Source organism: Columba livia, chromosome 1, assembly GCF_036013475.1.
Source record: "Columba livia isolate bColLiv1 breed racing homer chromosome 1, bColLiv1.pat.W.v2, whole genome shotgun sequence".
NCBI classification, from domain to species: Eukaryota; Metazoa; Chordata; class Aves; order Columbiformes; family Columbidae; genus Columba; species Columba livia.
The window spans coordinates 90,339,640-90,356,248 of record NC_088602.1 but is presented as its reverse complement, the minus strand read 5'-3'; the positions used below and the strand labels follow the sequence as shown (position 1 = coordinate 90,356,248).

At 36.4% G+C, this 16,609-nt stretch overlaps 1 protein-coding gene across 1 annotated transcript in view; it reads left to right on the top strand.

Moving 5' to 3' along the window:
- Positions 1-15: 15 nt before the first annotated feature.
- The window catches only part of LTN1 (listerin E3 ubiquitin protein ligase 1), a 30,445-nt gene continuing 13,851 nt past the window's right edge, over positions 16-16,609 (top strand). Inside the window, exons 1-18 of the mRNA XM_065065847.1 lie at positions 16-181; positions 1,690-1,893; positions 2,218-2,316; positions 3,357-3,587; positions 4,339-4,391; positions 4,829-5,009; positions 5,663-5,836; positions 6,896-7,086; positions 8,368-8,515; positions 9,435-10,217; positions 10,725-10,766; positions 11,783-11,975; positions 12,523-12,762; positions 13,720-13,873; positions 14,156-14,306; positions 15,027-15,228; positions 16,156-16,315; positions 16,489-16,593. Of these exons, the coding sequence (XP_064921919.1) occupies positions 140-181; positions 1,690-1,893; positions 2,218-2,316; positions 3,357-3,587; positions 4,339-4,391; positions 4,829-5,009; positions 5,663-5,836; positions 6,896-7,086; positions 8,368-8,515; positions 9,435-10,217; positions 10,725-10,766; positions 11,783-11,975; positions 12,523-12,762; positions 13,720-13,873; positions 14,156-14,306; positions 15,027-15,228; positions 16,156-16,315; positions 16,489-16,593 (3,353 nt within the window). The 5' untranslated portion in view covers positions 16-139. The remainder of the gene's footprint in view (positions 182-1,689; positions 1,894-2,217; positions 2,317-3,356; positions 3,588-4,338; positions 4,392-4,828; positions 5,010-5,662; positions 5,837-6,895; positions 7,087-8,367; positions 8,516-9,434; positions 10,218-10,724; positions 10,767-11,782; positions 11,976-12,522; positions 12,763-13,719; positions 13,874-14,155; positions 14,307-15,026; positions 15,229-16,155; positions 16,316-16,488; positions 16,594-16,609) is intronic.

The window sequence follows — 16,609 nt, the reverse complement described above, 5'->3', positions numbered from 1 at the left end:
CGCGGCGGAACCCACCGGCCTCCGTGGGGTTGACGTCGGCGCGGCGCGGCCGGCTCCGCCCTCCGGAAGCGCCACGCTCCCCCGTCCCGGCCGTGCGGCTGTTCGCTCTCGGCCGGTGCTCAGCGCCGACACCACCGCCATGGGGGGCAAGAACAAGCAGCGAACCAAGGGCAACCTGCAGGTGGGCGCGCCCAGCGGGGCTGCCGCGCCCGCGGGTCCCGGGTACCGCGCGGCCTCCGCCGGCGGCTCCGGCGGGGACGGCAGGCGGCTTGGCCGGGAAGGGCGGCGGGGCACGGGCCTGGGCCTCGGGGCGGGGGCTTCCCCACCGATGGGAGGGTTAAGGCTGCCCTCCCCCTCCCGGTGCTTTGGGAAGGGGGCTGTGGGCCGCTTAAGCCCGTTCCCCGCTGGGAGGTGGTGCTGCCTTCGGGCCCGGTTGCGGTAGCTGGGGCTGGGGCAGCCGCCGCGCGTCGGGGGCGACTCCTGGCCTGGGCCCGTGGTTTAGGGGCGTGTGGCCGCAACTGCCTGGGGCGTTGGTGCGCGTTCTCCTGAGAGGGGCAAGGGTACGGGGGTGTAACAGCAAAACCACCGCGGGTGGGTGCGTTTAGTGTATTTTTCTGTGGGGAGCCTTTAGGGCGCACCTGTCTGCAGTTCGTGTCTTGCCACCGTGTCTGAAGTGGGGTAGCATCTGTCATATGTGACACCCACTCAGGATGGGAGAAGCGTGGGTGAATTGTGTAATTGCTATGAATCTTCTCCCTCTTATGCGTCTACAGAAGACGAGGGAACACAAAGAAGTGTGTCCTTATAGCTGAGGTTTCACATACAGAAAAAGTGACTTAATATGTAGATATAGTAGTCAGGTAAAATGTGGCTTATGTACCTCAAGAAAATCAGAAGAGTATGATGAACTTTGGCAAATTGTCATTACTTTAAAAAAGCCCAAACACAAAGCTCACAAAACTGCAACTGTCATTAGGAAATAAAAGGTGTTTGGACTATAATGTATCACAGAGAACATTAAAACATCAGTTGGTTTTGGAATAGTCTTTTTAAAAGAGTGTGCTTGACATAAATACGAGTCACTGTTATGATGAACAAGGTGTTGACTTAACTGGGGCAAGCTAGAAGAGATGCTGAACTCCAGAACACTCACTGTAACACTAGTGGGATAGTATCATACTGTGCTACATATGTACCATGTTGTGCCATTCCTCTAAATCCTTCTTGGCCCCTTTGTTGCCGGTAGCGTCCTTTTCTTGTGTGTGTTATTATTTTTTCCAATGATACAAAGAGTATTCCTTGGGAGCTGTATTGGTCCATATGCAATAACATGAGAAGAACCAGTGAAAACAGAAGTAGTGAAGGAGTATAAATGTTTAAGAATTTATTCACTTACAGAAGGACTTTTCTGTTACACTTTTTTGTGTATGTATAAAAACAATATAACTTTCCACAAGTATTAATGAATTAAAATAATTGTGTGAGAAGGGAATGCTGATTCTAAAGGAAAGAATATTTTTTTAGATCAAACTTCTGTGTTTAAAGCATAGGAGGCCTTTTTTGTGAGACCTCATTTTAAATAGAAGGTTAATTACACAATATAAATACGATCATTGTTTGAAATACATGATGTGTGCAAAATAAAATGACTGAAATAGATAACTGATTTCTGTCCGCATTTTTTGTCAGCCCTCTAGCAGTGGTCAAGCTGCAGAGCTCCTTGCCAAAGAACGTGGAACAGTGCCTGGATTTATTGGCTTTGGAACGTCTCAGAGTGATCTAGGCTATGTTCCTGCAGTTCAAGGAGCAGAGGAAATAGACAGCCTTATGGATGCTGATTTTCGGATGGTGTTGCGAAAACTTTCTAAAAGGGATATCACAACAAAATTAAAAGTAGGTGTATCCTTTTTTCCCTATAATACTCTTTTGTCAGAAACCAGTACATTTTTCATAAGGATGGGAGAGGAATATATCAAGGTAACTGATTTCATGTTGCTAAATTTGCTGGAACTGCAATTCGGAAAGTATCTTGGAGCACTTATTAAAAGGTCCATCATGCAGTGCTGACAGAGCTTTCATAAATTAATTCTATAGACGCTTAATTGCAAGAAGTTAATTGATTTTTGAAAGAGTGTTGCAATGTCTGATAGAAGCCGGTAAATTACAGAACCTATGTATCTGACTTCTTAAATCATGCTCTCGATATCTTGATTTTAGGCTATGCAGGAGTTTGGGACAATGTGCAAGGAAAGAGAAGTGGAAGTTGTTAAAGGTGTTCTTCCTTACTGGCCAAGAATTTATTGTAAAATCTCACTAGTAAGTATTCAAGTATCTAAATTAAAAACTTCTCTGGATAGTTCCTATGAAAACCTCTAAGGCAGTCTTTCTTGATATTTCTAACTGTTGAAATTACTGACTTGTTCTAGGAAAAGCATGAAGTTGAAGGAAAGTAGTGTTCTTTATTGTGGAGATGTTTCAGTATTGGCTGTGGGTGGAATCTTGAATGTTGATGCCTGGGCTCTATTTGCTGGATGGAGATAGGTATTTGTTAGACCTTTGTGTTAAAGAGATGACAAGGTATATCTTCTCATTGGAAGTTCTTTTATGTAAATTCCAGAACAGCTAAAGAGAGTGTACTGTTCACTTAACATCATTATAAATCTCTTTGACCTAGGACTACTATCTGGCCAGACTTAATATTAAAAAACAAAACAAAACAAACCACTCAATAATGCACCAAACATTGAAAGATTCTGCATAGCCAGATAGTTCATAATTTTGTGATACATTCAATATATCTCTGAAATATCTGGACCGTCTACTGTTGGAAACGTGATATAGGACGAAAAGAATAACTTTTCTGATCCACTAGAGCAATTCATAGGTATTTCTTTTGGGAGGCAAGAGCATAGAAAGTCATTATGTTGTCAATTCATACACAAATAATAGATAATGACGCACAGTTTGTGTAGGCTTGTGGTTGTTTTAATCCAAAAAGTGTCTTCAGTGTTTCCTGTTTCTCTTGCCTCTTGTCTTTCTGTTAAATGTTTGTATTACATGGAAATAGAACTGTAGATAGGTGTATCAGGAAAAGGTTACAATTTTAAAGGTACAACACATCAGGCATGCTGCTAAGTTAGGACTCTCCACTTTTCTAGGGATAGAAAGACTTTTTTTTGGTAATTGTTGTGTATTTTCAAATCTGTGTAGCCTGATTTATTGCAAAAATGGCGGAGAGACAGCTTTTTTTTTTTCTCATCACTTCTGCTTTGAAGTACCTGGCACCAAAGGTACATTTCTTAAACCGATAAACCTTTTTCTCTTTTTCTCTTTTTTTTTTTTTTTTCCTTTAACAGGATCATGATCGCCGTGTTCGAGAAGCAACTCAGCAATCTTTTGAACAACTGATTCTTAAAGTAAAGAAACACTTAGCTCCTTACTTAAAAAGTATCATGGGATACTGGCTGATTGCTCAATGTGACATTTACTCCCCTGCTGCTTCTGCTGCAAAAGTAGCTTTTGAAAAAGCTTTTCTTTCAAGCAAACAACCTGAAGCCTTAGCATTCTGTAAAGATGAAATTCTTAATGTGAGTTTATATTTATGTACTTCTTTACGGCTTTGTGTTGAGTATGTGTCAACTTTTATTACAAATTATAAACTCATCCTCCCCCAATCTGTTCTTCTGGTTAGATTTCTTTCTAACCTGAGATTTTGCTCCTGCTAATGCGGAGAGAAGATTGAGGCAAAGACACATCCTCTTTTTTTTTTTTTTTTAACTTGGGGTTAGAATGACTGGAACCAGAGAAATGAATATGAAGTGAATTTTCTTGTACACATTTCTATGTAATGATGCTCAGTCATCACATAATGTTGTTGGCAGGTGGAAGAATGATGCTGGATTTAACACTGCTGAGCAGTGTTTCAGAGATACTCTGCAACTTTATTTCTGACCGAGGTTAATGCTCTTCTGCCTGTCATAGACAAAACTGAATTGACTGGATTTAAAAAAGTGAAAGTTTGCATTGGTGGCCCATCAGATGCAAACTTAACCATTTTGTTTTGTCTCAGTTTAGCTTCTTTTTACCAGAAGCCTGTTATATGACTGCAATTTACAAAATATTATGCAGTCTTGATTCAAACAGTGCTACAGCTGCTACATTCAGCGGCATTCAGTTAAATTATATTTGTGTTCACTAGTGTTTCTAAAATGTGTTTAAAAGACTTGACTCAGAGGTTGTGAGTTTAATTGTAGAGCTGTTTCTGAATAATGTATTGACTGTATTATTCACATATAAATATTAGATTTCATGTGTATGTATGTGTTTTTTTCCCCTTAGGTACTTCAAGATCACCTTCTGAAAGAAACACCTGATACACTCAGTGACCCCCAGTATGTCAGTCTACTTTAATGTATATGGTTTAAGTCGTTGTCTGTACTGGGTTCTCTATCCCTGCAGGTAGTGGATTTAACTTTGTTTCGAGAGGCAGAATAGCTATTTGAGTCCAGATCCCAACAACTTGCTTTAGAACTAAAGTATGTATGCTTTTGAAAGTGTTATTGGTTGTCTAATTCTTGTTTCAGCTCTTTTAGGAGTAGCATTTTTGAACAGTTGGGAGATGACTTGATACTCTCTCTATTTTAACACCTTTTACTATAACTTGGTAGTGTTAGAACTTATGGAAAGTTTACATATTTACATTGCTGGCATCTGAAATCAAAAGAACACAGAAAAACTGAAAACATACATTTAGACAGTTTAGAAGAGCTTGATAAACCCACTGATTTATTTATGATTCACTTTAATTTGTTTTGTTTTGTTTTCTGAGAACTGTACCAGAGGAAGAAAGGGAAGCCAAATTTTTCCGGATTCTGACCTCTTCCTTGTTAGCTTTAAAAAAGTTGCTTAGCATGTTGCCAAAGAAGGAGATGCATTCATTGGAGGAAAAGTTAATGTCACTTCTGTCCCAAAACAAATTTTGGAAATACAGCAAACACAGCATGCCACAGGTAACTTTCTTATTTCTTCTTTATTTTGGTTGGTTTTAGTTAAAGATAATACACTGAACCTAAAAAGTATTAATTACTTGTATTCTACAAGAATGAACACTGTACTTCACTGAAATGCGTTTGTAACAGCCTTCAAATTTCTAAGCCTTCAATAGATAATATTGCTCTAAAATTTGCCCAATAAACTAAATTGTTGTTTCCGTGTCACCATCACCTGCTTCTTGGCAATCTACCGTTTTTATTAAAAGGGACAAACTTTGACAAAGTTCTTAGTGCTTCTTGGATTTTCTTTTTTTTAAACTATTTTATTGGTCTTTGATCTGCTAAGACAAATAGTGCATAGAGGGATGAATTGATTCTGGTGTTATTTTCTTAAACTTTTAAGGCGCTTTTGGGGAAATGTGTCTTTTGAGCAGTATATAAAAATATTTTTTTATAAGCATTTTGCACCAAATAAGTTACTTTAAAATATTAAACAGGCTTATCAAATAATTTATTTTTTGTTATTTTTAATAATATTTAAACCTTTGCTGATGTAATAAAATACTGCATGTTGGAAGTTACAGTGACTTTAAAAGGAATGTTATAAACTACAAGTAGTGACACAGTGTTGTCATTAGACTGCAATTTTGTTTTTCTGTGGCCTTTGTCAGGTTCGCTCAGCTTTCTTTGAGGTGGCTTCTGCCTTTTGCCAGTACTTGCCTGAGCTGGTGAAAAATGAAGCACCAAGAGTTTGTCCTGCTGTTCTTCTCAGCATTGACGACGGTGATGCAGTGGTGTGTCCTGCTCTTTGGGAAGCTGTACTTTATACTATTGCCACTATTGAGGTAATGTGGAAAATCTAAGGGGCAGATGTTTTACTCGAATTTAAGTTTTCACAAGTGCCATTGTTCTCTTTGTAGAATTAGGAAGAACACTTTGACTGGGTTTTCTCTATGATTCATAATACGAACTCTTCAATGCTACCTGCTACTTCCTCAGTGTAACTTTCAAATATATTACGTCTCGCGTGTCTGAATATCAGAGTTGTTTTATAAGTTTAATTAAGTTAACCTGAATCCCTTCGATTAAAAGTCGTTACTAATAAGTAAAGTAATACTTACAACCTTTTTCTTGGTTAAAGACAGTTACAGAATTTACCTGCAGTGCGTTTTTGGTTTGCTTTCTTAATTTAATGCTTTAGTTTTGTTTTGGTGTTTGTGTTTATTTGTTTGGTTTTTAAAGTTAAGTTGAAATACTGGCTTTGAATTTCTTAGTAGGATGAGTGGTATTGCCATAGACTGGGATGCTTTGAGGGTTTAATGATGCAGATGTATTTTGTAACTCCTGGTATAAAGTGTAAAAATTTATGGGGGGAAAAAAAAACATTTGTTCAGCTTGCTATAAGTATTAGTTATCTGGAACTATGATAAATGAGATCAGACGACAGAAAACTTTGGGGTGTGGGGTGAAAATGCCAAGGTATTTTGTAACCATCAGAAAATTTTTGAGGGGAGTTTTGAAGTTAGTGATGTGTCTGAAGTTAGAATTTTGGAATCATTGCTTATTCTTGATAATAAGAACTCAGAATTAAATACAAGACCACTCACAAAAATGAGGCATCCTTAAAGCATTATTAAAGAGAAGCCTCCAATTGCAGTTTGCTAACAAGGAAAGTCCATGGATTTTAAACAATACATCAACAGTTTTGTCATGTTACCTTCTTAAATTCACAAGCTGAAATAAGAAGAAAGTGATTTTTAAAAATAGTGGCAAGTGAATTTAAATTTTACAATAACTTTTTTCAGATACAACATAGGGAGGTAAATTAAATGTCTAGCTTGGGAGTTCTCCCAAGTCAACATATATATTCATTTAATTTACAGTAAATGTATATTTTTCTGTAGGACTGTTGGAGTCATGTAAATGCCAAAAAGGGAGTTCTACCCAAGCTATGGACAGTGCTTCGAGAAGGTGGACGGGGACTAGCTGCCGTGATATACCCAAATCTCTTGCCATTCATTAGCAAGGTACCTCCTGGCATTGCAGGACCAAAGCTGGAATATTTCAGAACTTTTTTCAGCTCTGTAATTCAAGGGTATGAACCACCTTTTGTTTGTTTGTTTTTAAATCAGTCTCTTTTACGTTTGGAAATAAGAGAAGTAATTTTCTTGAAGTATTTAAAGATAACACATTTGGCTTGAAGACATTTAAATACACATTTGTTATTTATTTCAGCAAAGACTGTTTTCACTATGTTATTTGAAAATAATATTTTAAAAATACTTTTAAATATCCAAAAGTAGAGTCAGTCCTTTGTGGCTGTCCCTGTCTTCTTAAACCTTTGGCCTTATTTTTGTTTTATTACATCTTCTTTACCTAAAGCATTCTTATCTTTCTTTGCCAAAGTTTTGTGTTTATTCCATAAGTTTCAGAATGGGAAATTAATTTAAAATTAAGAGTGGCTTTGAAGATATCGGGCTCTTCTCATCAGTCTTTAATTATTACAGAGGTTATTGTGGATTAGCATTAAAATTGTGAAATTTCTTATATGCAGGAACTTTAATTCTTGGAATACTGATTTTTGAATGATTGAAACTGCTATAGTTTTTTGCCTTTTAAATGCTTCAAACCCAACTTTCTACCAAATCTGATTTAAATAGATGCATGTGCATTGTGTCCTCAAACGCATATATAAGTTATTTTACAAGAGACTAAAATATAACTATTTAAACAAAAATAAGTTATCAATTGACATTGACATGGCCTTTAGCAGAGCTCTTGGAGAAGAGAGTTTTGTATGGATTGGTTTTGAAAAGTGTATAGAATTCGTTTACAAGTAGTAAAATAGTTGCAGTATTTGTATGGTCTAATTGTCATTAAAAAGCAAACAAACTGGAGTTGCTTAGACTCAAACTGTCTGTGATGAAACTGTCCTTTGGTGGCTTTTTGGTTTAGTTTTTTCTTTTATCTGTAGTGACAGAAAGTGACTTCTCTAAACCTCTGTGGTCTGTGTAGAAAATTGCGAAGGAGCTTTTACAAGGAGTGGAAACACTAGACAGTATGGTTCACTGGATATGTTTCCTGTACCTATGTAGATTTTTTTTTAATGAATGCTAAAACTAGATGAAAAAGTTATTTCAATATAAGTTATATTAAATGCCTAAATTTAATATTTTGACTCTTTAAATATGTCCTATTGAATATGTTTTGATCTGACTTCTATGAATGATTCTGTGATTCTATATTCTCATATTGGTGTTGTCTGGATAAGAACAACATAACCGCATAACCAAGGTGACATTTGTCATGTACATAATGGGTTTCTCAGAAGCATGGATTGACTGAGCGTGCCCCCTCTGATGTTGCCATTCAATAGGTTGTCTAGTGAGCGAGCAATAACCAGCCCTTCAGAAAGTTCTGCAATTATAACTGCATTTATGGAATGTCTACGCTTTGCCATGCTACAGAAAATAGATGAAGATGATGATCAAATACAAATTCATCAAATGCTTATATATGACCAGGTATTTATTAGAAATACTTAATAAAGTTGTGGGTATATTTAACAATTCAGAGTTTAAGAAAAACGAAGTTCTGTGAGAATGTACTTCTCTGTTGAAAGTTTTACTAGATTTTATGGAAAAAATAATCTTACTGAAGTTAGTCAATGTCATGAGTTAACACCAGCCAGCAACTAGTAACATGCAGCCATTGAGGTACCCTTCCCCCTTACCAAGTGGGATGAGGGAGAGAATCAAACGTGGGAGGGAGAAAACAAAAACCAGTGGCTTGTGATAAGGGCAGTTTAATAGGATAGCAAAGGAAGAAATAATTATAATAATAGAATGTACAAAACCAGTGATGTACAGTGCAAGTCATGTACAGTGCAGTTGCTTACCACCCACACCACTAATACCACATCCGTTCCCGAGCGGCAGCATTTGCTCCCCCGGCCAACTCCAGTTTATATACTGAGCATGATGTCATGTGATGAGGAATATCCCTTTGGCCATTTGGGGTCGGCTGTCCTGGCTTTGCTCCTTCCCAGCTTCCTGTGCACCTGGCAGAGCGTGGGAAGCTGAAAAGTCCTTGACTACCCGCAACAACCAGAACTTCAGTGTATTTCCAGCTTTCTTCCATACTAAATCCAAACCACAGCATTATACCAGCTACTAGAAAGAAAATTAACTCCATCCCAGCTGAAACCAGAACATTCTGTTTTTCCTTCCTATAAAATCATGGCTTTTACTATGCAATTCAAATTGTATAAAAAAAAAGCACCTCACCTTATATATTTTTATTAAATGTTCAAGCATGGGTAATTCTGTTTTTGAAATTGCTTCCAGAACATTCTTCAAAATTATAGAGTTTCCTGGTATTATAAAGAATAAAACAATCATCTAGTTAGATCACTGTTCTTTAATAATCTTTTTGTCTTTATAGCTAATTCCTCTTACTGATGCTGTACTTAAGGAGCCCAGGTTACAGAATGGACCGTTATTTTATCAAATAGCAGAAACGCTGAGCTCCTGGGAAGCTAAAGCAGAAATCTCCAACGATGATGGCACAGATGAAGTTTTCCAGAAACTGTTGTCAGATTTTTGGGACCGTCTTTTAAAAATGTGTGTACTTCATGTTGATACATTGGATGCTGATGAGAAATCATTGTTTGCTCTATCTGGAATGCTAGAAATTCTTCAGAATCCAAAGAGTGCTACAAAACCAAACAACAGAAAAGCTCTAAAAATCAGATTTACAGATGAGGATGAATCTGAAAGGGACACAGAGAATGGAAAGCTCACAGAAGTGAGAAAGAGTGACTCTGAAATACAGGCTGATTTGCAACATAGTTCACTTCTAAGGAAAGAACCTTTAGAAAACTTAGTCTGCAGCCTTGCTGAACTGAGTATTGTGTATGTCAATGAACAGAAGTCAGAACTGCATTTGAAATTTCTCTCTGCCCTGCTTAACTCATTTTCTTCAAACAGAGTTTTTCAAGTACTTTTAGAGCAGGGAAACGATACAAGCTCTGCTCAAGCCAAATCCCAAAACGAATCTGAAGCTTGTGAAAGTCCATCTGTACAATTTCTGCATATGAATTTAATAACTTGGTTGAAAGAAGACTGGAGGAAAGACACCCATTTTCTGGTTGATATTTTGTACAGTGTGCTTAATTGTTGCAACAGTAATGATGAAAGGAAAATCATTCTTGATGATTTAACAAAGGTATGACTCTTGTACATTTTGTTACTAGTTTTTATCAGAGTGAGTACTCTTCTTGTGGGCTGTGATTGGTTAATCATTTTATTTTGGGGTTGTGGAATGGAAGATATTCTATGTGAATTTGAATGTTCAGTGTAAGGAAGGTAGATTTAGGAAAGGTTGACATGTCAGTGTTGGGGTGAAAGGTTATGACATATGGCCATTTGTATATGGTATAAGTCATTAAAAAAAAGGTACATAAGAATTTCCCTGTTCTTTTTTATACATTGCTTTCATACTAGTCATCAGTGGCCTTTCTTATAAATATGGTCCCTTATTGATCTGTGTGGTAAATGGTAAAGACTTGGAAGCCAAAAATTGTATAATCAGTAACTTTATTTTCTGCAGAGGTTAAGCAGAAGTTGCTGTTTCAGTAACAAAGTTGTAAACCAAACACTTAAATTTATATTAAATACTTCCTATTCAGCAAAGAATTTGTTAAATATTGTGGAATTTTGTTTTTCTTTTCAGATGGATCTGCAATGGATTATTTTTCTCCAGTTAATTCAAAAGGTGCTTCTTAAGACTTCTCTGTTCTTGTTTTGCATAGCTTTGGATGTTTTGTTAGCTTTGAGAGTTACATGTGTCTGAATGACTTTTTAAAAATTTCGGTAGTAATGATTTCCATTGTTTGAAAATCTTGTAATAATAGTTTCAGAGTCTTGTTTGTTTTAACTGCATTTCAATCTGGAGACAGTCTTAGAAATGAAGTAATGATACCAGACAAAGGCATCTTTGTCCGTTCAATTATTGGTCAGATTTCCCTTTGAGATAGGAGGATTTCTGATTTGTTTCTGGTCATCCTTTCTAAGCTGGAGGGAATGGAACTGGGTAATATAATTTAAATGATTATTTCTATCACTGCCCTTACATCATGCTTACAAAGAAAAGACGCCATGCCATTTTTTCATGTGGGATGTTGAGAGACTGACATTTAAGTGATTGCCTGGGATGAAATATAAAGTTTATTACAAATTTTTGGACAAGAACTCCCAGCACTTGATTTACGATCCAGTGCGTTGACCATAATATCTTTCCTCACATATACTGTATATTTTAGGAATCCTCCATTTTTATGATTTCATAACTTACGATGGTGTATCACCAAAATAATGTTTTTCTGATTTGTGACCTTGCATTTCTTTTTAGGGAAATTCAGATTCTGTAAATAGATTTTATGTTGTAAATAGATTTTCTTTCAGTCAAGCTGGTCATCCAGAAGTTGTCTTTGTAACTCCAGTGTAGGCATTCCCTGGGCTCTATAGTTGGAGAAAAGGAAAAAGAGCTTTCAGAATGCGACTTCTTTCACTCTAAAGTAGAGGTCTGACCTAGCCATAAGTTGCTGTCCCTGACCAAAAAGAAAGTTGACGGAATTGTTGCAGATGTAAACACTTAGAGACTTCTTGTTTATGACAGATTCTATGGTTCCTACTCTGTGAGTGCAAGTTTGATGTATTAATATTATGTTTAGTTAGTAATAAAAGTTAAAACCCTCAGAAGTTTATTAGAATTATTTTCTTGTGCTTCAGGCATGCTCAAGCACAACAAAACTTTCTTTAGTCTCTGACTGGCTGAAAGGAGATGTGCTTGGAGAAAAACTTGTAATGCTGGCAGATGATCTCTGTCACCTGGGTTTAAAATCTATAGCCCCTTCGTCGGAATCATCCTCTTCAGAAAGGTGGACCCTCCTGAGTTTGGTGTTGTCACAACACATAAAAAATGGTAAGCATATTTATTCTTTGGAGTTCTTGAAGTATAAATACCTTACTTATGCTTTGTAGAAGGCTGAAAGGAATTTGAGATCTTCCAGAATACTTAATTTGTGACACGTAGGCTTTCTTATGTTTTTGGGTTTGTGTTGTGTGGTTGGCTTTTTTTTCTTTTATTTTTTCTTTCCTGAGCCAATTAACAATATTCAGTTTAACTTTGTAAATACTGACTTGCAGCAGTGACATTGCAATTTGTTCGGTCTGCTTTGCTAAACAAAATTCAGTGTTTGAAGAACAGATTCAGATTTGTGAGTCTGGAAAACTTCAGGAAAATTTAAGTAAGTTTGATTTGTTAGCTGGTATGCTGTAAAATATCTGAAATTTACCTTAAAAACTTCTCGTTCTTATTCTACAGAGTTTAGGTATACATTACGCTGAAACTGCTTTGCACTCTATTATAATTAATAAATAAGAACCAAATCAGTACATATGAATATGATGTATTTGAATGATGTTTATAATCTAATCAAAGCATGCTGTCTTTTTCCTCTCCCCAATAGAATCTTTGATTGGTGAAACTTTTGTTGAAAGGATTATTGATAAACTTCAAGCAGCTCTGTCGAAAGCTAAGGATCTTTCTGAAGCTGGAAATACTGAACCATCAGTATCTTTCATCTGCGATGTAGCTTCAAGCTTTTTCAGCTCAGTTAAAGGGTGTTTACTGATGCCATCCTCTGAAGACTTGCTGCTTACCATCTTCCAATTGTGTGCTCAGAGGCAGGATGCTACGCACTTAACAGGTAATTTTGAAAAACAGCTTCAACCAAACTTTTTTGTAGTTGACTATTAAATCTATATTCTTCTTTTTCATGAAACAGATTGAAGTATATAGTAGAATATTGAGTTCACAGTGAGCACTTGCAGCTGTAACTGACATCAAATTTTGTACTTTAATTTATAATGCTGGTAGTTACTACTACACATCAAGTCCTGTACATCTTTACAAGGATTTTCAACTTTTTTGATGTTAGTATCCCTGTGCTCCAGATATCTTTAAGGCTGTGATATTCCACACTTTCTAGAGTGTTACAAAAATTATTTAAGGTCTGTGAACTACAAATGAGCAATTTTTTTCTCATTCTACAGTGTGTGGTTCCTATGAACAAATGTGTGCGATCACTTCATTAAAGATACAAATATTTATTCTGAAACCATTTATACTGGTCAAGTTGCTCTGACAAATTATGATCCATTTCTGTCTCCACCAGCATCTCATTTTCAGACTGAGATCCTGATTTATGTTCTTTGAGTGCAGAATTTGAGTGTGTTAAATTGGTATATGCATTTACTGACATAGATACAAAGGAAATGTTGCAGTAATGTCATAGAAGTGGACAAGACTAACCTGAAATCCCTTGCTGCTTTGCAAATGAGTATTGATGGTGTGAATGTTCAGTATTTCAGTATTAGAGAGATCTGGGGTTTTGAAGACCATATGAACATGTTGTAGTAGATAACAGGAACATCACTTTTACCCTCAAAATATTACCTGTGAGTCGGCATTAATTTAAAATTGCTCTACAATAAGAAATGTGTATATTTGCTCTTAGTAGTTCTTGCATGTAACCACATGGAAAAGAGAATTCTTTTCGTGCTCTAGGACCTTTACACGTGTTTGTTACTGTAGGTTGCAATTTTAGTTTACCTGTTTGTGGTGTTTTTGCTTGTCTTTTTTTTTTTTTTTTCCTCTACAATAGATTTACTTGTATGTAAATTAAAACACACTTGGATGTCTGGTGTAAGTTCACTTGTGCGTCAACTTCGGAGTATGCAGAAACAGAGTACCTTTTTGCATAAATCTGCACTGTGGGTCAAGAATCAAATTCAGTCTTCCTCTTTGGATGTTAAAAGGTAATGATAATGTGTATGTCCCTTTTGTAATACATTGTTCTCCAAAACAAGCTAAGATCAGTGCTATACTTTTCTTGATTTAATTGGCATCTGTCTTACTGAGAGTTTTTTCAGCCTGCCAGAGGTGAGGACTGTAGCATAGAGCATCATTTCAAATGCCATTGGTATAGCATGTATGTAGCATTGGTACAAGGTATATAGCATTGGCACTGTCCAGTAAAAGCAAACTGCTTTATTTTACATTGTTACAAACTTGTTTCCAGTGTTTTGTCATTTTTTAAGCCTTCAGGTTTTGATCTCTGCAGTTAGTGATTTGTTGTCTAAGCTTATGGAAGAGGATGGACAGTCTGGATATCTTGTGGGAGCTTATGTTGAGCACGTCACGCCAAACAAAACTGAGTGGGGGAAATTGCACGAGTCTCTCTCCACCGAGGTATGAAAATGATAATGGAATTGCACGTGGTAGTCAACCTTACCTCATGTCTGTCCTTCAGGATGATAAACATTCTTTATTTTGACATGGCACTGCAGTTATGAATACATGTATGTCTGCGTAAAGGTTCTTTTCAGCCTCTGTCCATGGCAGAGGACAAAATCTGTATGTTTATGGCCCCATCCAGTACTATTAGAGAAAACAAAAATCTATGAAATTACCCTTTTCTGCATGGAACACTAAGAACTTACTTTACAATTGAGGAATTTTGTTTGACAGAGTACGCATCATGAAGGTGTTTTTAAGTTAGTTCTTCTGTAAGATTAATTTTGTGAAAGGCGCAAATATCTGCAGAGAAACATGGTGTACTGACTATCAGCAAAAGCTGATATACATAGAGTGGAAATAGGGAAGGACATAAATTTCCTGTCCAACCACCAACCTTCAGTAACCCTAGTATTTCTTGTAAAATATATAGAGTTCTATAGATACATATTTATTTCTGAGGCGGCAATGCAGCTTCAAGTTACTGCTGTGTATTTATTTTTTTTTAATATGCTGGAGTGTGTCATCCTAACCCTTATGCTTTTGGTGTTAATTCATATCTTTCATAGTTATTTTTTAATAATTCTGAATTTTCAAGGTTAAACAGATCATAGCTCTTCTATGCACCATTAAAATGTCAATTATTTGTTCATACTCTTTGTGCACATATTACAGTGGATATGCAAACCTCTTTTGGAAGGACGGCTTAGTATGAATTGTGAACCTTTGGGATCATGTGTCAAGCTGTGTGGCACAACTAAACTTCCAGGCCATCTGTGTACTTCTGCCTTATTAAGTAAAATGGTGCTACTTGTATTGGAAAATGGCGTAGTCCACGGAAATGATGATACAGAGAGAAAGAAAATTGACAATATAAGTAAGTTACAATGGTAAAACTTAAAGGAATTTGATTTTATAGTAGTTGTAACCTGAATTGATAATGAATTAGGAAATGAGTAGTTAAGGTTTGGTATGTAGGAATGAGAAATCATTCTTTTATCTTTTTTTGGTTTCCTTTTCTTCTCTTGAGTTCACCTTTAAAAGTATAAGTGTGCATAAGCATAGTGTTTATATTTCTAGGACCTTTTGTGATTATATACGTGATATCTCAACAGAACTTTGAATTTGGAGAAGTTTGAATTTACAGTGGCCTTCGAAGTTGTTCATTGCCAAAACACATGATGGTTTGTCATGAGTGGGCAATAGGAACTGTATCCATGCCATCAAATAAATACCCTGGGTGTTTAGCCATGGTGTAAAGATATTTTGAGGCAGCAATTTTTGTTAATTCCATCAGGGGGAATCTTGTTTAGTTAATTTATAGAATGTTCAAATGAGAGCCAGCATTATTGAATTAACAATTCTATCTCTGAAGGTCTCACCATGATGAGAAGTGTGATTGTTCAGGGTGGATCTTTGTAAGCTAATGAGGAAACCATATGCTAACTTTTAGCATCGATTTATTATTTTTTTTTTCTTTCTGGACTTAGATCTTGATTGCCTTGTATTTAAAAAAAAAAAAAAAAATAGAGAGGTATTAGTTTTTGTCATCCTTAATTTGCTTTAAAATTTCCTCAACATCTAGAGTAGATTATTGCTGCCTTTTCTTTTCTTGTATTTTATGATGCAATAGCAAATACCTAGTTCATGCTTTGAAGCACCTGGGGTTACATGTAAATGGCATCTTTTAAATGTGTTAAAAACATACTTTAAAAACAGCCAAATAACCTTGACCTGAAACTTCTTGCTAATGCACTGAATATATTCAGCAGCTGTTTGTAAACAATGACTTTTGTTTAATTAGTTGCAGAGCTGTTGTACTCATTACAATGGATTGAAGAATTGGAGAATCCTCCTTATCTGCTTCTGGAATATCTTCAGATGTTAGAAGAAATGCACATCACATATGAGAAGTTCAGTACGCTTAGTAATACAACCAGCCTTCAGCAAACCATATTAGATAGGTATGTAAGAACAAGTAAAACAACCCTTAACTCTATCTTCATATTTTACATTACAAAGAGTATTAAGGGCCACCATATTTCCCTATGTATATTGATTCAAACTTCGTCCAAATGCTTTTGTTGTGAACTGTGCATCTATATGTATTAACCAGGGTCTGTCTTCTTCTTTGAAGATCAGAGGAACATGGAAGACTCTGGTCATTAACCATGGCTAAAGTGATTCGCGTGGAAAACTTCGGATCCTCTGAGTTGAAGAAACCTTTTGAGACAACAGAAAGGTATCTTAACACCACT